This window comes from Anguilla anguilla, chromosome 2 (assembly GCF_013347855.1).
Source record: "Anguilla anguilla isolate fAngAng1 chromosome 2, fAngAng1.pri, whole genome shotgun sequence".
In the NCBI taxonomy this organism is placed as follows: Eukaryota; Metazoa; Chordata; class Actinopteri; order Anguilliformes; family Anguillidae; genus Anguilla; species Anguilla anguilla.
In genome coordinates, this window is record NC_049202.1 from 16,654,710 (window position 1) to 16,670,741 (window position 16,032).

The following is a 16,032-nucleotide window of genomic DNA, read 5'->3' on the forward strand; positions in this document are numbered from 1 at the left end:
TGAAGCACATAAAGCAGCCAACTTTACAGAATTTATTTGTTTGACAAATACCCTCAATCAATTTCTGTGGCTTTCTCTAAGCACAAAATAACCATGAGTAGCATTCTTAAACATACAACAAACATATTTTTCCACTGTCTGTTTCAGTATTTGATTACTTCAGTAGGAGGGCATGTTCTCTTTATTATTAACAAAAAAGCTACTCTAATACCACTTTTATTGGATTGTTCTGCAAACAAAACTTTTCCTTTGTCCCATGTTTCCACATATTTGTGAACTAGCTAAAAGTTTGGATTCCAGTTAATCTCATACCAATTATGCATAATTTAGCCAAACGAACCACTGATTACCTAGAACTCAAAAACTGGGGCGCAATTTGGCGGGACACTCCTCAGAACTGCTGTGAAGCTCTGCCAATTAAAAAAAAAAAACGAAACAAATTCCAGCACCTGCTACAAGCCTGTATTTTTGAGTAGCTTGTGACGTTTGGCACAGAAACACATCTTTGTAATTATGCCTCGCTCACCAAATTTGCTGCCGTGGCTTCGGCGAAAGACAGGCCTCTGGGAAGAATCAGAATGTGGTCCTGTTCTTTGCTGACCCGGACCTACCAAGAGGGAAATAAGGAGCTGAGTTACAAGCACAAAACATGAATTTGTTTTCATACAGAATGTGCCTTTTCACTGTCACAAAAAATGAATATGGACCGAGTCATTTCAATCATGGAAATAAGCACTTCCAGCTGAAACTTGGTAATAAAGCATAACAATAAATGCAGGAAGAGAAACACTGGTTTTATATTGGGTGAGTCATAAGCATGTGGGTGTTTTTTAAGCAAAAGCATAGTATTGCTACAGATTTATGGGATTCATGGACTCTTCGCATCTATCACCTCGCTGAGAGAGAGAGAGAGAAATATGAACATAAGCGAGAGATGTGACCACAGAGGTTTTCAGATGCCGGGGTTCCTGGGGAGAGGTTGCGAGCTGTACTTACTGTGATGTAGGAGCTAGCCAAGTGTGCCCAGCTGAACATGTCTACCAGTCGGTACAGGCTGGCCAGTTTGCAGCGAGTTTGTTTTTCCCCCTTCACCATAGTGGAAGGCTCGGTTCCATACATGTCATTGATAGGAGTAACCATTCCAAGGCCTGTGGTGAAGGGTAGAAAGGTTAAACAATATTCATTTTTGAATGATTTTCCCAACATGTTTTATACAAAAATATGCTATATGTCATATTAAGGCAAGCTACCATGGCCTTATTACATAGAACCCAGATGAAACATTTACCAATGTTTCTCCTTTGTGGAGACTTGGCACAACAGGGCATAGTGTAATGACCTTTGTAAAGGGACTCCAGCAATAGCATTAAATAAACATATATTATGGTGATTTGCAATACACCGTGCTCTTTTGTTGAAAGTACCAATAAAGAGCAAAACCCTTTTCAACCAGGGGAAAGTGTAAACAGTCCCCACAAGTGACTGTGACTAACAAAAGCTGAGTAAAAATGCATTATGGTGGTTTGGGATACACTGTTATTGACTTGTATAGAATCAAGCATTCTGCAGAACTGGTTGGCTCTCTCCAACTGTTTTACTAACAGAAAAGAAAAGAAAACATTTTCACAAAACAAAAATACAAAACTGAACAAAAGGGATTGCAAAAGGCTTTTTCTGGAATTTTCTTTTTCTTTTTTTAAACAAGGGTGATCATGGGAGCAGTATTAGTTAAACTGGGGGGGGGGGGGGTGGACTTTGTTCCAGGGGAGCCTTTTGAAACACTACAGAACAGGGACCTCAGACTGAAATACTGGAGGGCTGCTGTGTCAGCCGTTTGTTTTTTTTTTTATGTACAGTATTTCCACAGGTAAAATGATAATTCATTGATTGGCTAAAGAGTCAGAACACCCTGTTTCCAAGGCCTAATTGACTGCTGATTGAAAAGAAATCACAAAAACGAGCATGGACTGTCACCCTCCAGGATCAAACTTTGAGACCCATGCTTCAGATGGTGAAGTAGGACTTTTTTCATGTTTTTGGTTTTGAGAACTATGAACGGACACACACTCATATACGTTAGAATTACTGAGATATCTTTAAATCAGATCTAAGGTTGTGACATTTTCACATCTATGCAGTCCAAAAGTAACTGAATAAGAAAACAGGACTCACACATTCCATTTAGCTCCATTCTAATTCGACTGAAGCACAAGACAACCAACACTCAGCTTGTCTTTAAACAGTTATGGCTTAAACTATGTGTAAACAAGGCCTTTGGCATCACGGTCTACATTTTCTCATTCCAGTCATTCTTATCAGACACTAAGAAGCATCTGTGGTATGAATACTAGGGAATATACACAGGGCCACTCTATTACACTCCAGTGACTGAACATTAGTTCTGCATACCAAAGTCATGACCGTGAGGGGATTTCAGGGATGGGGAAAAGTGGAAAACCAGAAACGAATGCAATAAACAAAGTATGGACTCCACTTGAACTGCCTTTCTACACCTACCTCACACTCACAAGCTTGGAAAAATACTTGATTAGGCTAATAAGTGGCATTATATATCATGTATAGAGCACAGTGAAAAGCCTTTTCACTTCAAAAATAAATCATATATTAATATACCGAAACATGTAGGCTAAAAACAAGAGTGGAACCACTGGAACTACTACTGACTTCTTAAAATGTGAGGAGCTAGTAAGCATGCATCACATGCGTGTGCAAGGAGAATAGTTGACTGTTGATACTGGCTACAGGCACTCACTCAGGGGAGACGTGGAGAAGCCGGCCACACTACTGGCCATGAAGAAGTCTGCGATCTGCCTCAAGGCTAGCAGCCCCGAGGGGTTATTTCCCTTGTTCATCTGCTCCTGGATCAGGCCTTCCAGCTCATCCTTAAAGGCCTGTAAACCAGAGAGAGGGAGGGAGAGAGAAGGGGGGAGAGAGAGAGAAGCACCGGATTAAAACCTCGTTCCTCAGACTCGCGGTCTTCTAGCGAGCCCCGGTGTAACGGATTTCTCATCCCCGTCCCGGGGCTGGCCCGCCTGTCCTCCTTGGCAACTTGTTGCAGCTCGAAGCGCATTAAGAGGCAAACACCCCGAGTCTCTTTGTCTGGGATAAACACCGGTTGTGTCTCGTGAGAGCTCGTTTAGCCCAACGGCATGGCTTCTGCCGTTTCGCTACACTGAGACAGACAACACTACTGGATTAAGGGGGGGAAAGGGGAAAGGAGATGGAAATTAACCAAAATCTGGTTCTATAACATGTGCGAGTAAAACTTCCAATGGCATGTTTAGTACTGGTATGATATGTTGGGACAACCAGTGCAATGTACACCATGTACAAGTATAATCTCTTCTGACAGATAAAGTGTGATAAAACAGAATGCGGGAGGATAAGAGGGAGAAAAAGAGAGAGAGAGAGTGAGAGGGAGAATGCGAGAGAAATATGCTTAATCAATGTGAGAATACACGCATTCACACAGGTACACACACACACACACACACAAATGAATCCAAAAACATTCCACGGACTGGGAAGGGGTGAACCAAAAGTAAAATATATTTTGAAGAGGCCTTATTTTTAGTTTGGTTTCTTCAGAAGTTAAACAGTTTTGAGGCGACATCAAAGGAGATATTTTAATCTTTTACAACTTGGTGAACCAACTTCTCTTGACCCCTAAAGATAATATATAGGTACTGCGCAGAACACTCACAAAGCTCATTAGAACAAACAGCTGAAAGGACACATCTATTAAACGCAGCACGTCGCCCATGGTGCGACTCTGAAAAGCAGCACAGATGACACTCGGGGGTTGGTTACTATAGAAAATGCAATGAGCCGTGCCTTGGGACAAACACTCAAACACACCGGGACGAGGTAACGGCCATACACGTCATCCGGATCGAATCAAGACTATTATCTTTTTGTGTGCCGCTTTCAATGCCGAGTCCTCTCCACTGTGGAAGTTACACAATAGGCTGGCACCCACTCATTTTCAGCTCAGAGGAATCCCTAGCATTTCTGCTGGCTCAACATTCATAATTAACACGCTATTTAAGACACTATTACAGAATATTTACTGACACATCATTATTAAATTTATCCGATTCAGATACAGGGAAATCCCCATAACGTGTGCATCTGCTGTGATATAGCCTAAAGAGCGTGAATTCCAGCGGAACACTATTAATCGCGTTAATTTACAGCTGCAATTAATGTGGTGCTGAATCCTCTCGCTGTGTTCCTCTCTCCATTCTTACTGCTCCTGTGAGCCAGGCCAACGGCGCTGCTCTGGATAATGGCGATTGCCAAACAATTATACATTTCTATGGCTGCATACCATTATCAAAAGGACAAGAGGTTCTTATCTGGAATCAATCCCCAAATTCACTGGCCGGGACATAAGGCACAACTTGCAGCCTTTTGTCTGAGCTCTTAATCAATACAGCTGCACTGAGGGGTTGCCTAGTAACTGAACTCAAACTAATTTAAGGAGGCAGCAGCCAGACTAGTGAGAGTGCCACGATTCTGTACGGTATCAAAAACACTTTTACTGACCGTAACCATTTTCCACATAAAAAAAGACTCCTCTAAGCACGTGAAATCCCCTTCTTATTGTGCTTTTACTTCAGCTACCTACAGCAGCACTTCACATAAGACACACCCACCAACTTATAGTGTAACACCAGTTAAAGTTTCAGCGTGGGAATCCCCAACAGAGGCAGGCTATCGTCGATGTGTGCCCACAGTGCGTCGCATAACCCCGCGTATCTTTCCAGAACCAGACCAGACCCCGCGTCCTTGACAAAAAGCCAGACATTCCGCTGCCTCTGCCGGCACGGTACCCATGGCGATGGCTCGGCGGCTATACCCACGCTCCGCGACGCGGGGGCAGCAGATCTGGGCCCTGGCCCGTTTCAGCTCAGCCCGGACTTCCGACAGGGCCACGGAGGCGCCCTCTTTCATACGCACTCGCGCGATGCTTTCATTCTGATTTACAGAGCTGGACATATCCTGTCTGCCGCGACAGCTCATTACGGTCACTGTTCCCAGTCTGGCCCTCAGACTTCCCTGCCTGTAAATGACAACTACAGATGACAGCACAGGTGGCTCCAAGAGAGCTTTGACTATTCAAGCAGATTATTACTATTAGGCCTACTATTCCCCAGCACATTACTTTTTGTAATGCATTTAAGTGGGAATTACATTTTTATTATTTTCTTACGCAATATTTTTCTGTGATTTAAGGGAGTCCTGTACTCGCAGTAATAAGAAATCCCTGAACATGTACTGAACAATTGCCCAGATAACCCTGTACAAAAGGTGATGGGGCAAAACATAAAATATTTCAATTTAATACTACGCTGAAAATGCTTCGCTGCTCTGCAAAATAATAAAAAACTATTCTGAAACTGACAAATCACAAATTCACTCGGTAAATTCAAAACAGATGACACAAGGTCCCAAACACTGGACGAACAGGAAATATACACACGCAGATGGTTATGAAGGAAAAGAACTGGTCATATTTTATGTCTATATACATTTGGCTCTAAAATGCTAACTAGCAGTTGCCAGCATTCCTTCTCTTCCTTTAAAAGACAGTGTGGATGCCTGTGTAGTTCCTGTCCAAAACCAAAGACAAAGGTAGTTGTCTGACAGACTTCACTAGCACTTTGGGCTTGCTAATACAGACCATCTTCCTCTGTGAGAGCCTCTCTCTTTGATCCCTTAGTAACAGAGCTCGCACCCAAGCAGACAGCAATCTTGGGAAAATGGATGGCGTCTTGAAACGTAGTAAAAATACAGACAGCAGGGAGTATATCTCCAGCGCAAGTTAAGCAGCTACACGCTGTCTTGAAGGCCAGCCAGGTCATCCTGACACGCCAGCTGAAGAGAGCGGCGAATGGCAATAACAAATCACCATTCCCAGCTATGATCTGGGAGACCCTGCAGTCAGACAAAAGGGCATTTCACTTTATAGCTGGTAGGAAACTGTCAGTGGAGGGAAAGAAACTTCACAAAAGCGGCAGTAAATAGTCCTCCTCGCTGATGTCATTGCGTCTTTCCTTTCCAGTTCTGAGAGAATCCGGTTTTTTTGAGCGGCCTAGACTCCTCCGGGCCTTAATTCCTATTTACAGAGCAGCCTGTCTGCAATGGTATCATTGCAATAGTATGCGGTATGAACCGACGGAAAGGACAAGCAGAAATTACATGACAGCTACACCGTGGCTAATTTTCAGCGAGTAGACGCATGGAAGCAGATCAAAGGGGTCTGCTCCACCCATGCACGTCTCTGCACATGACTACAGTACCAGCGGCAGCATGTAATTACAGTCAGCAGTGCCGAAAAAAAACCTGTCCAGCTTGTGAAGTTCTTTTTCGGAGCCCTATAGCGCTCAGTTACTCATTCCTCTCTCTTGGCTCGCAGCCCGCTCGCTGGCTGCCCGTGTTTATTTATTCATTTTATTAATTTAACCTTTTTTAGGTAGGAAGGTCAAACAAGAGCTCATTTCCCCTTTAGAGTGTTGACTGGGGGGGACCAGGAAGGGCAAGGAATGAGACTGCCAATCAACTGTAGGGAGGCGGGAGTTGGTGGGCAGACGTCAGATTAAAAACAAGATAAGGAACCTGGCCAGGACGCTGGGGGGGTGGGGGAGGGGTCAACATACTCAACTCTGTACTATATACTAAAGATTACACCACATTCAGTATGGCACTCCCATCATAGCTACAAGGCACTGGCTTGCTGTGGCTCATAATTGTAATTGCCTGTTCTCAATAAGGATGGCACAGGTTAGCATACCAGTAGCACTGATATCTGTGCAAAGAAATTACGACGCAACGCCCAAGACTCAATATAATATCTCAGCTTAGCACTAGCTCGAAAAACGCACACGACAACACTGTAAACGCAATCTGAAAATGGAACTTAGCGACTAACTTTACCATCCATTAGATGACATTAGATGAGGTAGAAATGGCAGAAAACCACTTTGTAGCTTCAACATTAAATGGGCCCATCAAGCCATGGCTACAGTGTCTCTCTGTAAAAAATGAAGCAAGTAGACTAAAGCACTTCTAGATCCCTTTGTTGAACTAACACAGAAGCACACACATTCTCAAAGATGGGCATGCAAGTTAGCCCCAGGCCCCACCCCCTCCCTGCCCCTTTAAGACCTCACTTATATTTGGCAGAGTCATACATATTTTAAGAAAAAGTTCTTTCAAAAAAACAAAAACCTATTTTCAACCAAAATAAAACAAACCTGGCTAACAGCCAAGGCTAAGCAAGAGGAATGACTGGACCTCTGAGGTTTTGCTTAAAAAATTTTTTTAAGTCACTGGGGGCACCCCTGAAAGATAGGTAAACTTGTAATGCTGCCTTTCAGTGAAATTACAATGTTTTATATGTGGCATTTATTTCATATCTAAAGCACAGCAATAATTTCCATTAGCCATATACTATATGTAGGCATTTGCAAGGGTATTTCATAAAATTCAGTGCTCAACAACATTGCATTTAACATGGAACTCTTTATTACCCCAGATTCTGTCTTGCATAGTTCTACATCCCCACATTGCCAAAAGCCACACACAGTAGCAGTCTGCGGGTTAGGAGAAAAAAAAAACCAAAAAGCTTCAGAGACGTCTGAAAACATGTCATTTTGGAGCAGCACCTCCCTACAATTTAAAAATGGCACGGAGGGAATCATAAAAAGGGAAACCCATTTAATCCACTTTAGATGAAGAAAGAGGAAATGAATAAAATCTGCTCGGAAAAAGAGAAAAATAAAAAAGACTGCGGTGTGGAAGTGGTCAGCTGCTAATAGCAGCTACTGAACCAGTGTCAGAGAGGTCAACAGGTCAACAGTGTTTACTCCACAGGGCAACACCTGGTGGCAGTTAATCAGTTAATAGATTTTTTTTTCTTTAAAGCAATGTCCCTCATCTGCACCTGGTTCTGACTGCATCATGCAAAACAGAAACGCCCCAAAACAAGTGCCCGCACCCCTTGCCTTCACAGACAGCTGTTATGAAAGCCCATCAGAAACCCACAAGCGTAGAATGAGAGGAATGCGGATCGCATTCGACATTTAAAAATAAACTTCGGCCACACGACACACTGTCCTGATGGTGGCCCTTCGCTTGACATTACAGCCGAACAGATGCCCTCCCCAAGGGACACGACATATCGTACATACAGACACAGACCAAGACTGCATGATATGGAGAAAAACTAAGAACAAAATAAACAAACAAATCACATGACTTGACTTGTGATTTGACAATCAAATTTTATAAGAGACACAAAGATAGGACTTCTGAAAATTGACAGATTTTTGGGACAGGACTTTTAGGTACACAAAAATAACATGAATATCATTAACCTGGATGTACAGACAGGACATTAGATGTTAAAAAAATTCATCAACATATAAGAAAAAATAAAAATTGGCATCAGTCCTGTCAGCTGATTTTTTATTTCTGTGTATTGGCTGATTTCCTCTTTTCTCTTTATACAATTTTCACAACTCTCGGTCACAAATCTGTGCAAATAGAACAGATTTTATAAGAAGAACAAATAAATAAATAGGTTTTGCCTTTTTTCTCTCTCTAAATCAGAATCTTCAATTATGCTCATAAAAGTCACCAGTAAGGCCCGTGCACCTGCACACCAGGAGCACTGTTGGTATCAGTGCATGTGCCCCTCTAAAGCCGCGTTTCCACCGCAGGAACTATACCCCGGAACTAGGAACCTTTTGAGGAACTCAGTGCGTTTCCACCGCAGGAACTAGGGTCTAAATTTAGTTCTGGGGGCTTTGTTTTACCCCCCAAAACGTTCCTGCTCGGGGGGTAGTACTTTCCGAAAGTACAGGAACCTTTTGGGTGGAGCTTGCAGCGCTGAACATTTCTGATTGGTCGAGTACTCGCAGCATTTGTGTTGTATTTATTTTCCTCCATTACCCGCCATGTTTGAAAATATGCAGCGGCAAACCAATTTATTTTCACAATAACTTCAAATCAAACTTGTATGTTATGCGGCGCAGTAGCCTAGTTTTGGTTATAGCCTGTCAACGTCTTGGAATTATAACGTGTGCTCTTCTGTTCTTTTCTTGCTTTAGTATTCGTTTTATAAAATGCTAAGCATTCGTGCTGGGACAGCATATTACATAGGCTACCAAAACATTCAAACGGATTAATTCGGTTGCTGAATATTTTCTTCCGGATTTTCTTTGTTAGCCCGTTGTAATTGACTCAAAACGTTTGATACAGTTATGTGAGGTATGCGGTACTTCTGCATAATTAACATTGGTGATACAGTACAAGCAAACTGGAAATCACCTTCCGCACTTTTTATCCGGGTAAAATAACAGGTTAATTCTAGTAATCTTCCCTTTAGCTTTTTCAGACTGCCGTAATTTTACTCAATTTTACTGCCATTTTTCAATTCCACGAAAAGACCAGGAAGACTATGGACTAATTTATGGTGCATGGTTCGCATCTGGAGGGCACACTTCGCTGCTCGGCTAGCAGTAACTTCGAAGGAAAGCAAACGGTGGCTGTACCACTACTAATTTACATTTTCACGCAAGTCCGAGTTTTCGTTCTATTCTTGTCATTTTGCCATTAGCCTATATGGAATTGACGACGAGAAAGTAATCAAACAGCAAATTGTTTACAATGTGTGCATGTTTTCTGCTGTTGTTGCCATTTATACATATAAATGTGAATGCATTCTGTCGCTTCGGATGTCAAGACATGAAAGCGAATGTTCGCATAAAAACATAATGAATGTGTTTGAGAGGATATATGAAAATCAATAAATACAAAAGTAACCATATATAGTCATTGTTGGTAACCCGTTGTATATAAGTGAAATAAACCCCTCCGGGCTGTCCCGGTTATTAGAAAATAATGTAGGCTACTACGGTGGTAGTATGGGGTTACAGAAGAAATCATATGACAGATGGACCGACGACAACGTCGCTTTTTCATATGTCAGTGGGCTAATTTGCCTAATCTTCGCGGGACTTTAGACCCCGGTGGAAACGCAGACAACCATTGGCTGAAGGAACCTTTTAGTTCCTGGTAAAGTAGTTCCTGGGACTGAAAGTTCCGGGTAATTTTGGTGGAAACGCGGCTTAATATAAACCAGTGACTGTTTCACACAGCACAAGCCGTGCTGTACTACAGGAGAGAAGCCTTCCGCAGACAGCCGATACGGCAACCTGTGGGTCCCTAGCGTGTCCCTGGGATGAACTATTGCTGGAACCCAAGGAATTCTAGCCAGCATACGCTCCCTCGACCCCTGGGGGCAAGAGGAGAACTGCACCGCAAAACCAAGGCTGACTCTACATCCTGAAGTGTAGAGTCCCAGACTGCAGTGAGCATCAAGAGAGGCGCTTTCGCTGGAACCTGAACACACCAGGGGGTGACAGACCAGATGCGGCCAGAGGTGGCGCTGCTTACTGGACTCTGCAGGATCTGCGTGACTCTCTTCTTCTGCTCCATCATGTTGAAGTCCTGCCTCAGGTCCGGGGACATGTTTCGGGTCCGGAGGTACTCCGGGTCGTTCTCGTCGATCCGATCAAAGTACTTCTCTTTCTGGCCCGGGACGGGCGGGGGAGGGGTCCTCACCACCCCCTGGCTGATGTCCGCGCTCATGCTTTGGCGTTTGACTCAGATCTTTACCTGGACAAAGAGGGAGGGGACACCAGGCAGATCAGCCTGAGAGCAGCACGCAAAGACAAATGCGCAGCATGACGATGACAAGCCACAGAACTCCAGTCAAACAGGAAGTGCGTGGTGTATCAAAACAGTCCCTGAGGTCAACCCCTGATTTGACAGTCAAAAATCACTATGAAATCCTGGTCTGTTATCTCCTCCCTGAGTATCAGTTCAAGATAAGGGCATCGTAGCGAGACACAGCAGGCTGGCTACAGTTATTACACGGCAGAAATTTAAGAAGGCTTGATAGTTAATAAAATGTGAAGACAGGATGTGCGTTAAAAAAAAGGCTTAAATAACACTACAAATTACATCTGATAAAAGGCTTCATGATTAGAAAAAGCTCTATTCAAACAGCTTTAGTGTCATAAAAAGCAAAAAAAAGAAAAAAGAAAAAGTTGAGCAAGATGACCTCATCTCTTCATCCAAGCCCCTCCAGTCAAAAAGCGTCTGATCGTCTGCCAACAGAGGGGAGGGGGGAGGGCCCACAGATGCAGACTATTCCCCCAAAGTCGCCTTTTAGGCAGACCTCTGGGGTCATTTCATTTGGAGCTCAAGGCTTGTTATTTCTTTTGCTCCGTCGAGCCGAGGTTCTCGGCCGAAGCAGGGAAAGAGCGAGACTCAATTATCCAAGATCCATAGCAAGGCTCTCGAGTACCAGCTAAGCCCCAGCAGCATTACAGTCAAGCAGGGAAACGTAGTGCTCCGCCAGATGGTGCTTTGCTTGGCGACTCGTGGAGAGACGGGCACGCACAACAACAACAACTAAAAAAAGAAAAAACTACCATTGGGACTGCGTTCAAACCTGCCCCTTTTCCAAGCTGCAGAGGAAAAGCCATCACCTGGCTCGGCTCCTCGGCTGCTCCTCCCCCCACCACCCTAACCCAACCCAACCCAACCCCCACCAAGATTCAAACAGGGGGTGGAGGAGTTCGGGGAGGAGCTTTCTTGTGCCGTTGCTAAGCGGCTCATTCAGGTCAAATGACACTTTAAAAAGCTGGCACAGATTAGGAAGTGAGGACTGCGCATAAAGATGCTAACCCAGCTCAGACAGGTGCGCCGTGGGTGTGGATATCATGGCATCCCAGTGAAAATCTCACGCTATTCCAGCACAAGCATTCAAGAAATCCAAGTGGAGTTGGTTTGAGTGGTTTGAGTGGACTACAAGAGCCAGTCGGTGCATTACAATAAGGAAGTTACCGACCAAAAAAATCTTGCTGACTCGATTTTTCCCATATGTAGAGGGATCCAAGAGACTGACCATACACACCTTGAGGCAAACTTCCAATCTTCAGATGACAGAGGCATGTGATATGTGGCAGTCCTAGTTTATCTTGCCATGGGAACAATAGCTGAACATAAATAAATTCATTAATAAATCTACACAGGGGGTCTTGCATCTCATGCCCATTCACACACTAAGGATAATGAGTGATACAGATCGGTGTCCTCAGTGGTAAAAGACCCTGGCCAGGGCTGGGGTCGGCAAGGGCTTACGGTAGGTAAACAATCCCCTTGCAGCCTGACCAATTGTCAAAGCCAATCTAAACGTACATTTCTTCCACGCGGGTCCGAGACACTGAAACTCCTAGTTCGAGTGGAAACTGAAAGCAGCTGGAAAAACAGAAATAATTCTTCACTGTAAACATAATTTGTTTCCTCATATGGACTGGGGGTGGAGGGACGGCGTGTATGCAGGTTCTTTTTTCTCCCAATTAATCTCGCTAAATAAGATAATTGTCTGTACAGACAAAACCGGTTCACTCGTAGATTAGGCTATATCGCAGTAAAACGTTTTATGTAGGGTCACAAAAACAGTCTTTGCCTGTCTTTCGTGCGCTTGTCAAGAATTGTTACAAACATGTCAGATAATTAACACTAACATTTAAGCTAAGTAATTAAGGCCAGAAATTGCCATGAAAACTACTAACGGACATGCGCCCCGCTGCCCATCTCCGATATGAATGATGCCTCCAACTGTTCGGATGAAACCGAGAAATCAATCCTCAGTGGGTTCTGGACAGCATTATAATTAAAACCAAGTAACAAATGAGTATCTGAGATAAAATAATGTTACAGATCGCACATCCTTCCCCTTAACAGTACTATGCATGGCAACTTGCCATTGAAAAGCAAGATAGAACTTCATAATGAATGCAGACATATCATGAGGTAACAGCTGATTAAATAATCTGTCAACTGTAGCTGCTGTTACAAAAAGTGTGAGAAAATCCGTTCTTGTGGTTTGTTTATTGAAGGTCACACAACGTCGCTAACAAGGCAGCAAATATTTAGTCAACGCACCGCAAACATTGCAAAACACACGTTTAATTTATGTAGGATATTTAGGTGACAGTCAACAAATAGTCTGAAATATGACAACACTTCAAGGGACAAAGAGCAGAGCTCCAAAACGCCATGATTATAAAGAAAATAGCTGCACCGTCGCCGTCGTCTCCCGTCCCCCAAAAAAGAAAAAAAAAAACCTTCATTGACTCCAGTGCAAATTACTGAGCACCAAACTGATTCCAACGACGATGGCTAGCCTACTTAGAAAACAGACGCAAAACAGGACATCACCACGTTGGTAAATTCACAAGATTTTGTGTCAGTTAAATGAATATCTTATTGTGCATCACAGTTAGCAGATCAACCTCTCTGGGCATACACGTAAAATGCTGGATTCTGAAAGCACAACAGTGACAGCCCTGGGAGTTTTTTGGCAATCGAATCCGACCTTGGTTTTGAACCCCGGGCAATTCCACAAAATAAAGATACTCCGTAATCACGTACGCACCAATTGTTGACAGGCACATTTTCTATAGCCTACATTTAAAGTTTTAAGATATGTTGATAAAAGTTTCTTAATCTTAGGCTACATTCTGTCAACATTCACGGACTTGTCCATGTGGCTTTCAGTCAATACTGAATTAAAGAGAACACCTCTCGTTTTAGCTACCACCTCTATTAATAGCACTGAAAAGTTTCAGGTTAGGTTTCAAACCACATGGCAACAATACCAGGAAATAATCCGTTCTAATTATAGCGGAATATACTGTGCAGCGCACTGGAGACGAGCATTGTCAAAACAAACTGTGTTAAATTTTAAACCGCACAGCGGGAACAAACGTGAACACGCCTTCCCACAACAATAGTTTTTAGTGTGGTTACTTAAATGCTCTGAACGACAGAAACGTAGAACTTCCACGCCCGACTCGATAACAAGTTTGGCTCGGACTCACTGCAAGATAAAGGTATTTCAAGCAGTTTTAAAAGAATAACGTTGCGTAAAGTGAATACAGTTAGCTACAGTATTTTATTAGAAAACACACAATGCAACCACAGAGACATCTATGTTACACTCAGCAACAGTGTATTCAAGCAAAAAATGTTCGATATATAGCCTACTTGTAGCTAATAGACTATGTAATAATAGGTAATATAGGTAATAATCATAGCTAACAGACGTGTGCATATAATAAATTTAACAAAAATGAAAACTACGACAACTTTTCAACTCACCAGCAAAAGACAAACCTTAATATTCCTTTCTTCAATGTATCTCATTTAATTTGCAGAAAATCCTCCCGTCAAAAATCATAGTTTCTTATTGAGAATCCAAGATCCAAGACCGAGTGCACTGAGCAAACAGCAGTTTTTTTTTTCTTTTTTTGTCAGGTAGATCCAGGGTTCAGCGAGAACGCACCCGTTGAAAACGGCTTCGATTCACACGCGGTGTTGGCTTCTACTCTCCGGGCAACGGGGTCCGCCAGCTGTGTCCGTACTATAGGTGTGTGCGCGCGCGTTTGGCTGCTGGCTTGTTTGAGCGAAAAGGGGCTCAAAGACCACGTGACCGGTCTAATCCACCCACTTGCTGGAGCGCGTGTTGTTGTTGTCCGACCAATTGAAACACAGGGTTGCAGGGACTTCTTCCCCCCCTTCCACCAGGGCAGAATTACAGCTCAGCATTCATTGCGCTACGTTCGGAATGAATAAACATTCTTAAATATAAATGATTTTGCATTTGCCGTTGCGAGCACAGACACTACTGTGCATATTTTAGGCTGTGTATTGTTTTGTGGCAAATCATGCTTGATATTTATGTCTGCAAAAATATTGAGAAAACAAAAACTTTTTCCCATTAAAAAACAAACAAATAAAATGACAACACAATAGTGGAACTGAATTCTACCTTGAAAATCAAACTGAGCTTGATATATATTTGGTTAGAAAAACAACACTGTCTATATCGATCATTCATGACTGGCTGCTGGCATGACAGTTCCATGAGCACTACATCTGCTCATTAATCAAAGATGGTTGGGCAAAGTTGATTAAGTGATTTGACCTGTTGATTGTCAAGCCTTGTAAACTTCAGGAAAGAAAAACACGGAAAGGAGCCAGCAAGCCCCAGGAGGAGCATTTGCGCCATTGATTATGCTGGAGGCTGGGTGAATTTGGTGCTCCATTGCTTATTGCCTGGGGTGCACACAGCCAAATGCACAATCCTTCAACTGAAGGTCATGACCTGAGAGAACACACATTGAAACACCGTCAAGACTGAGACATCATGTGTACCCACTTATGTGACCTTTGCTGCTTTGTCGGTTCTACGTAAAACATCAAATCAGCGACAGTTTAAAAGCCATTTATAGATGGCTTATAGCATCTTACAAGCTGTTCAACATTCCTTTTAGACATTTTGCCATCTGCAATCTTACAATTGTATGTATATACTGTATGTATACATGCCTACACTACCAAATACTAAAATCACCAATTGGCACTTGTACCCAAGCCTGGCTATTGTGTCTTTCAAAGCCTGATGAACAGCACTGACCATTGCAGCAATATGTTGCTGTTTTCAATAACAACCTGACAATCTTTTCTACATGATAAAAAGCAGGTCACAGGGACCCTCGCATCAGCTGTTAAGCTATAAGGAGGGGAGCAGCCCGGTGGTACCACAGGGCTGAAGACCACACCACTCCAGTACTTATCAGCACTCACCCTGAATGAGATGATGTCAACAGTGACTCCTCACAGATGGTGCCAAGTTTTCAAAGGCCTGCAATCAGTCTGAACTTTGCAATTTGTTATGAACTTTTACGTACAAAAATTCAAAATGTTCCTTTCTAATGACAACGTTTGACAAGTTAATTTTGGTGACTGTTGAACTGCGAGACTTTAAGAGTAACAAAAGAAAAAACTTAAATTTGAATTTAATTGTGAGTCAAGGTTAAGGACCAGTTTAGATTGAATCCAGGCCGAGGTTGTGTGATAGATTTA

At 42.9% G+C, this 16,032-nt stretch overlaps 1 protein-coding gene across 6 annotated transcripts in view; it reads right to left on the bottom strand.

The window, feature by feature from the left end:
• The window catches only part of LOC118220801 (gamma-adducin-like), a 55,294-nt gene that overhangs the window by 17,205 nt on the left and 22,057 nt on the right, over positions 1-16,032 (bottom strand). For 2 of the 6 annotated variants that reach the window (XM_035405051.1, XM_035405052.1), the window contains exons 1-5: positions 14,266-14,578; positions 10,486-10,707; positions 2,774-2,912; positions 997-1,148; positions 527-607 (exon numbers count right to left, since the gene is read on the bottom strand). In XM_035405051.1, coding sequence (XP_035260942.1) covers positions 527-607; positions 997-1,148; positions 2,774-2,912; positions 10,486-10,680 — 567 coding nt within the window. In that variant the 5' untranslated portion in view covers positions 10,681-10,707; positions 14,266-14,578. Of the gene's footprint in view, positions 1-526; positions 608-996; positions 1,149-2,773; positions 2,913-10,485; positions 10,708-14,265; positions 14,581-16,032 lie in introns of those variants that run through there. The other 4 variants (XM_035405050.1, XM_035405047.1, XM_035405053.1 and 1 more) reach the window with 4 other exon arrangements.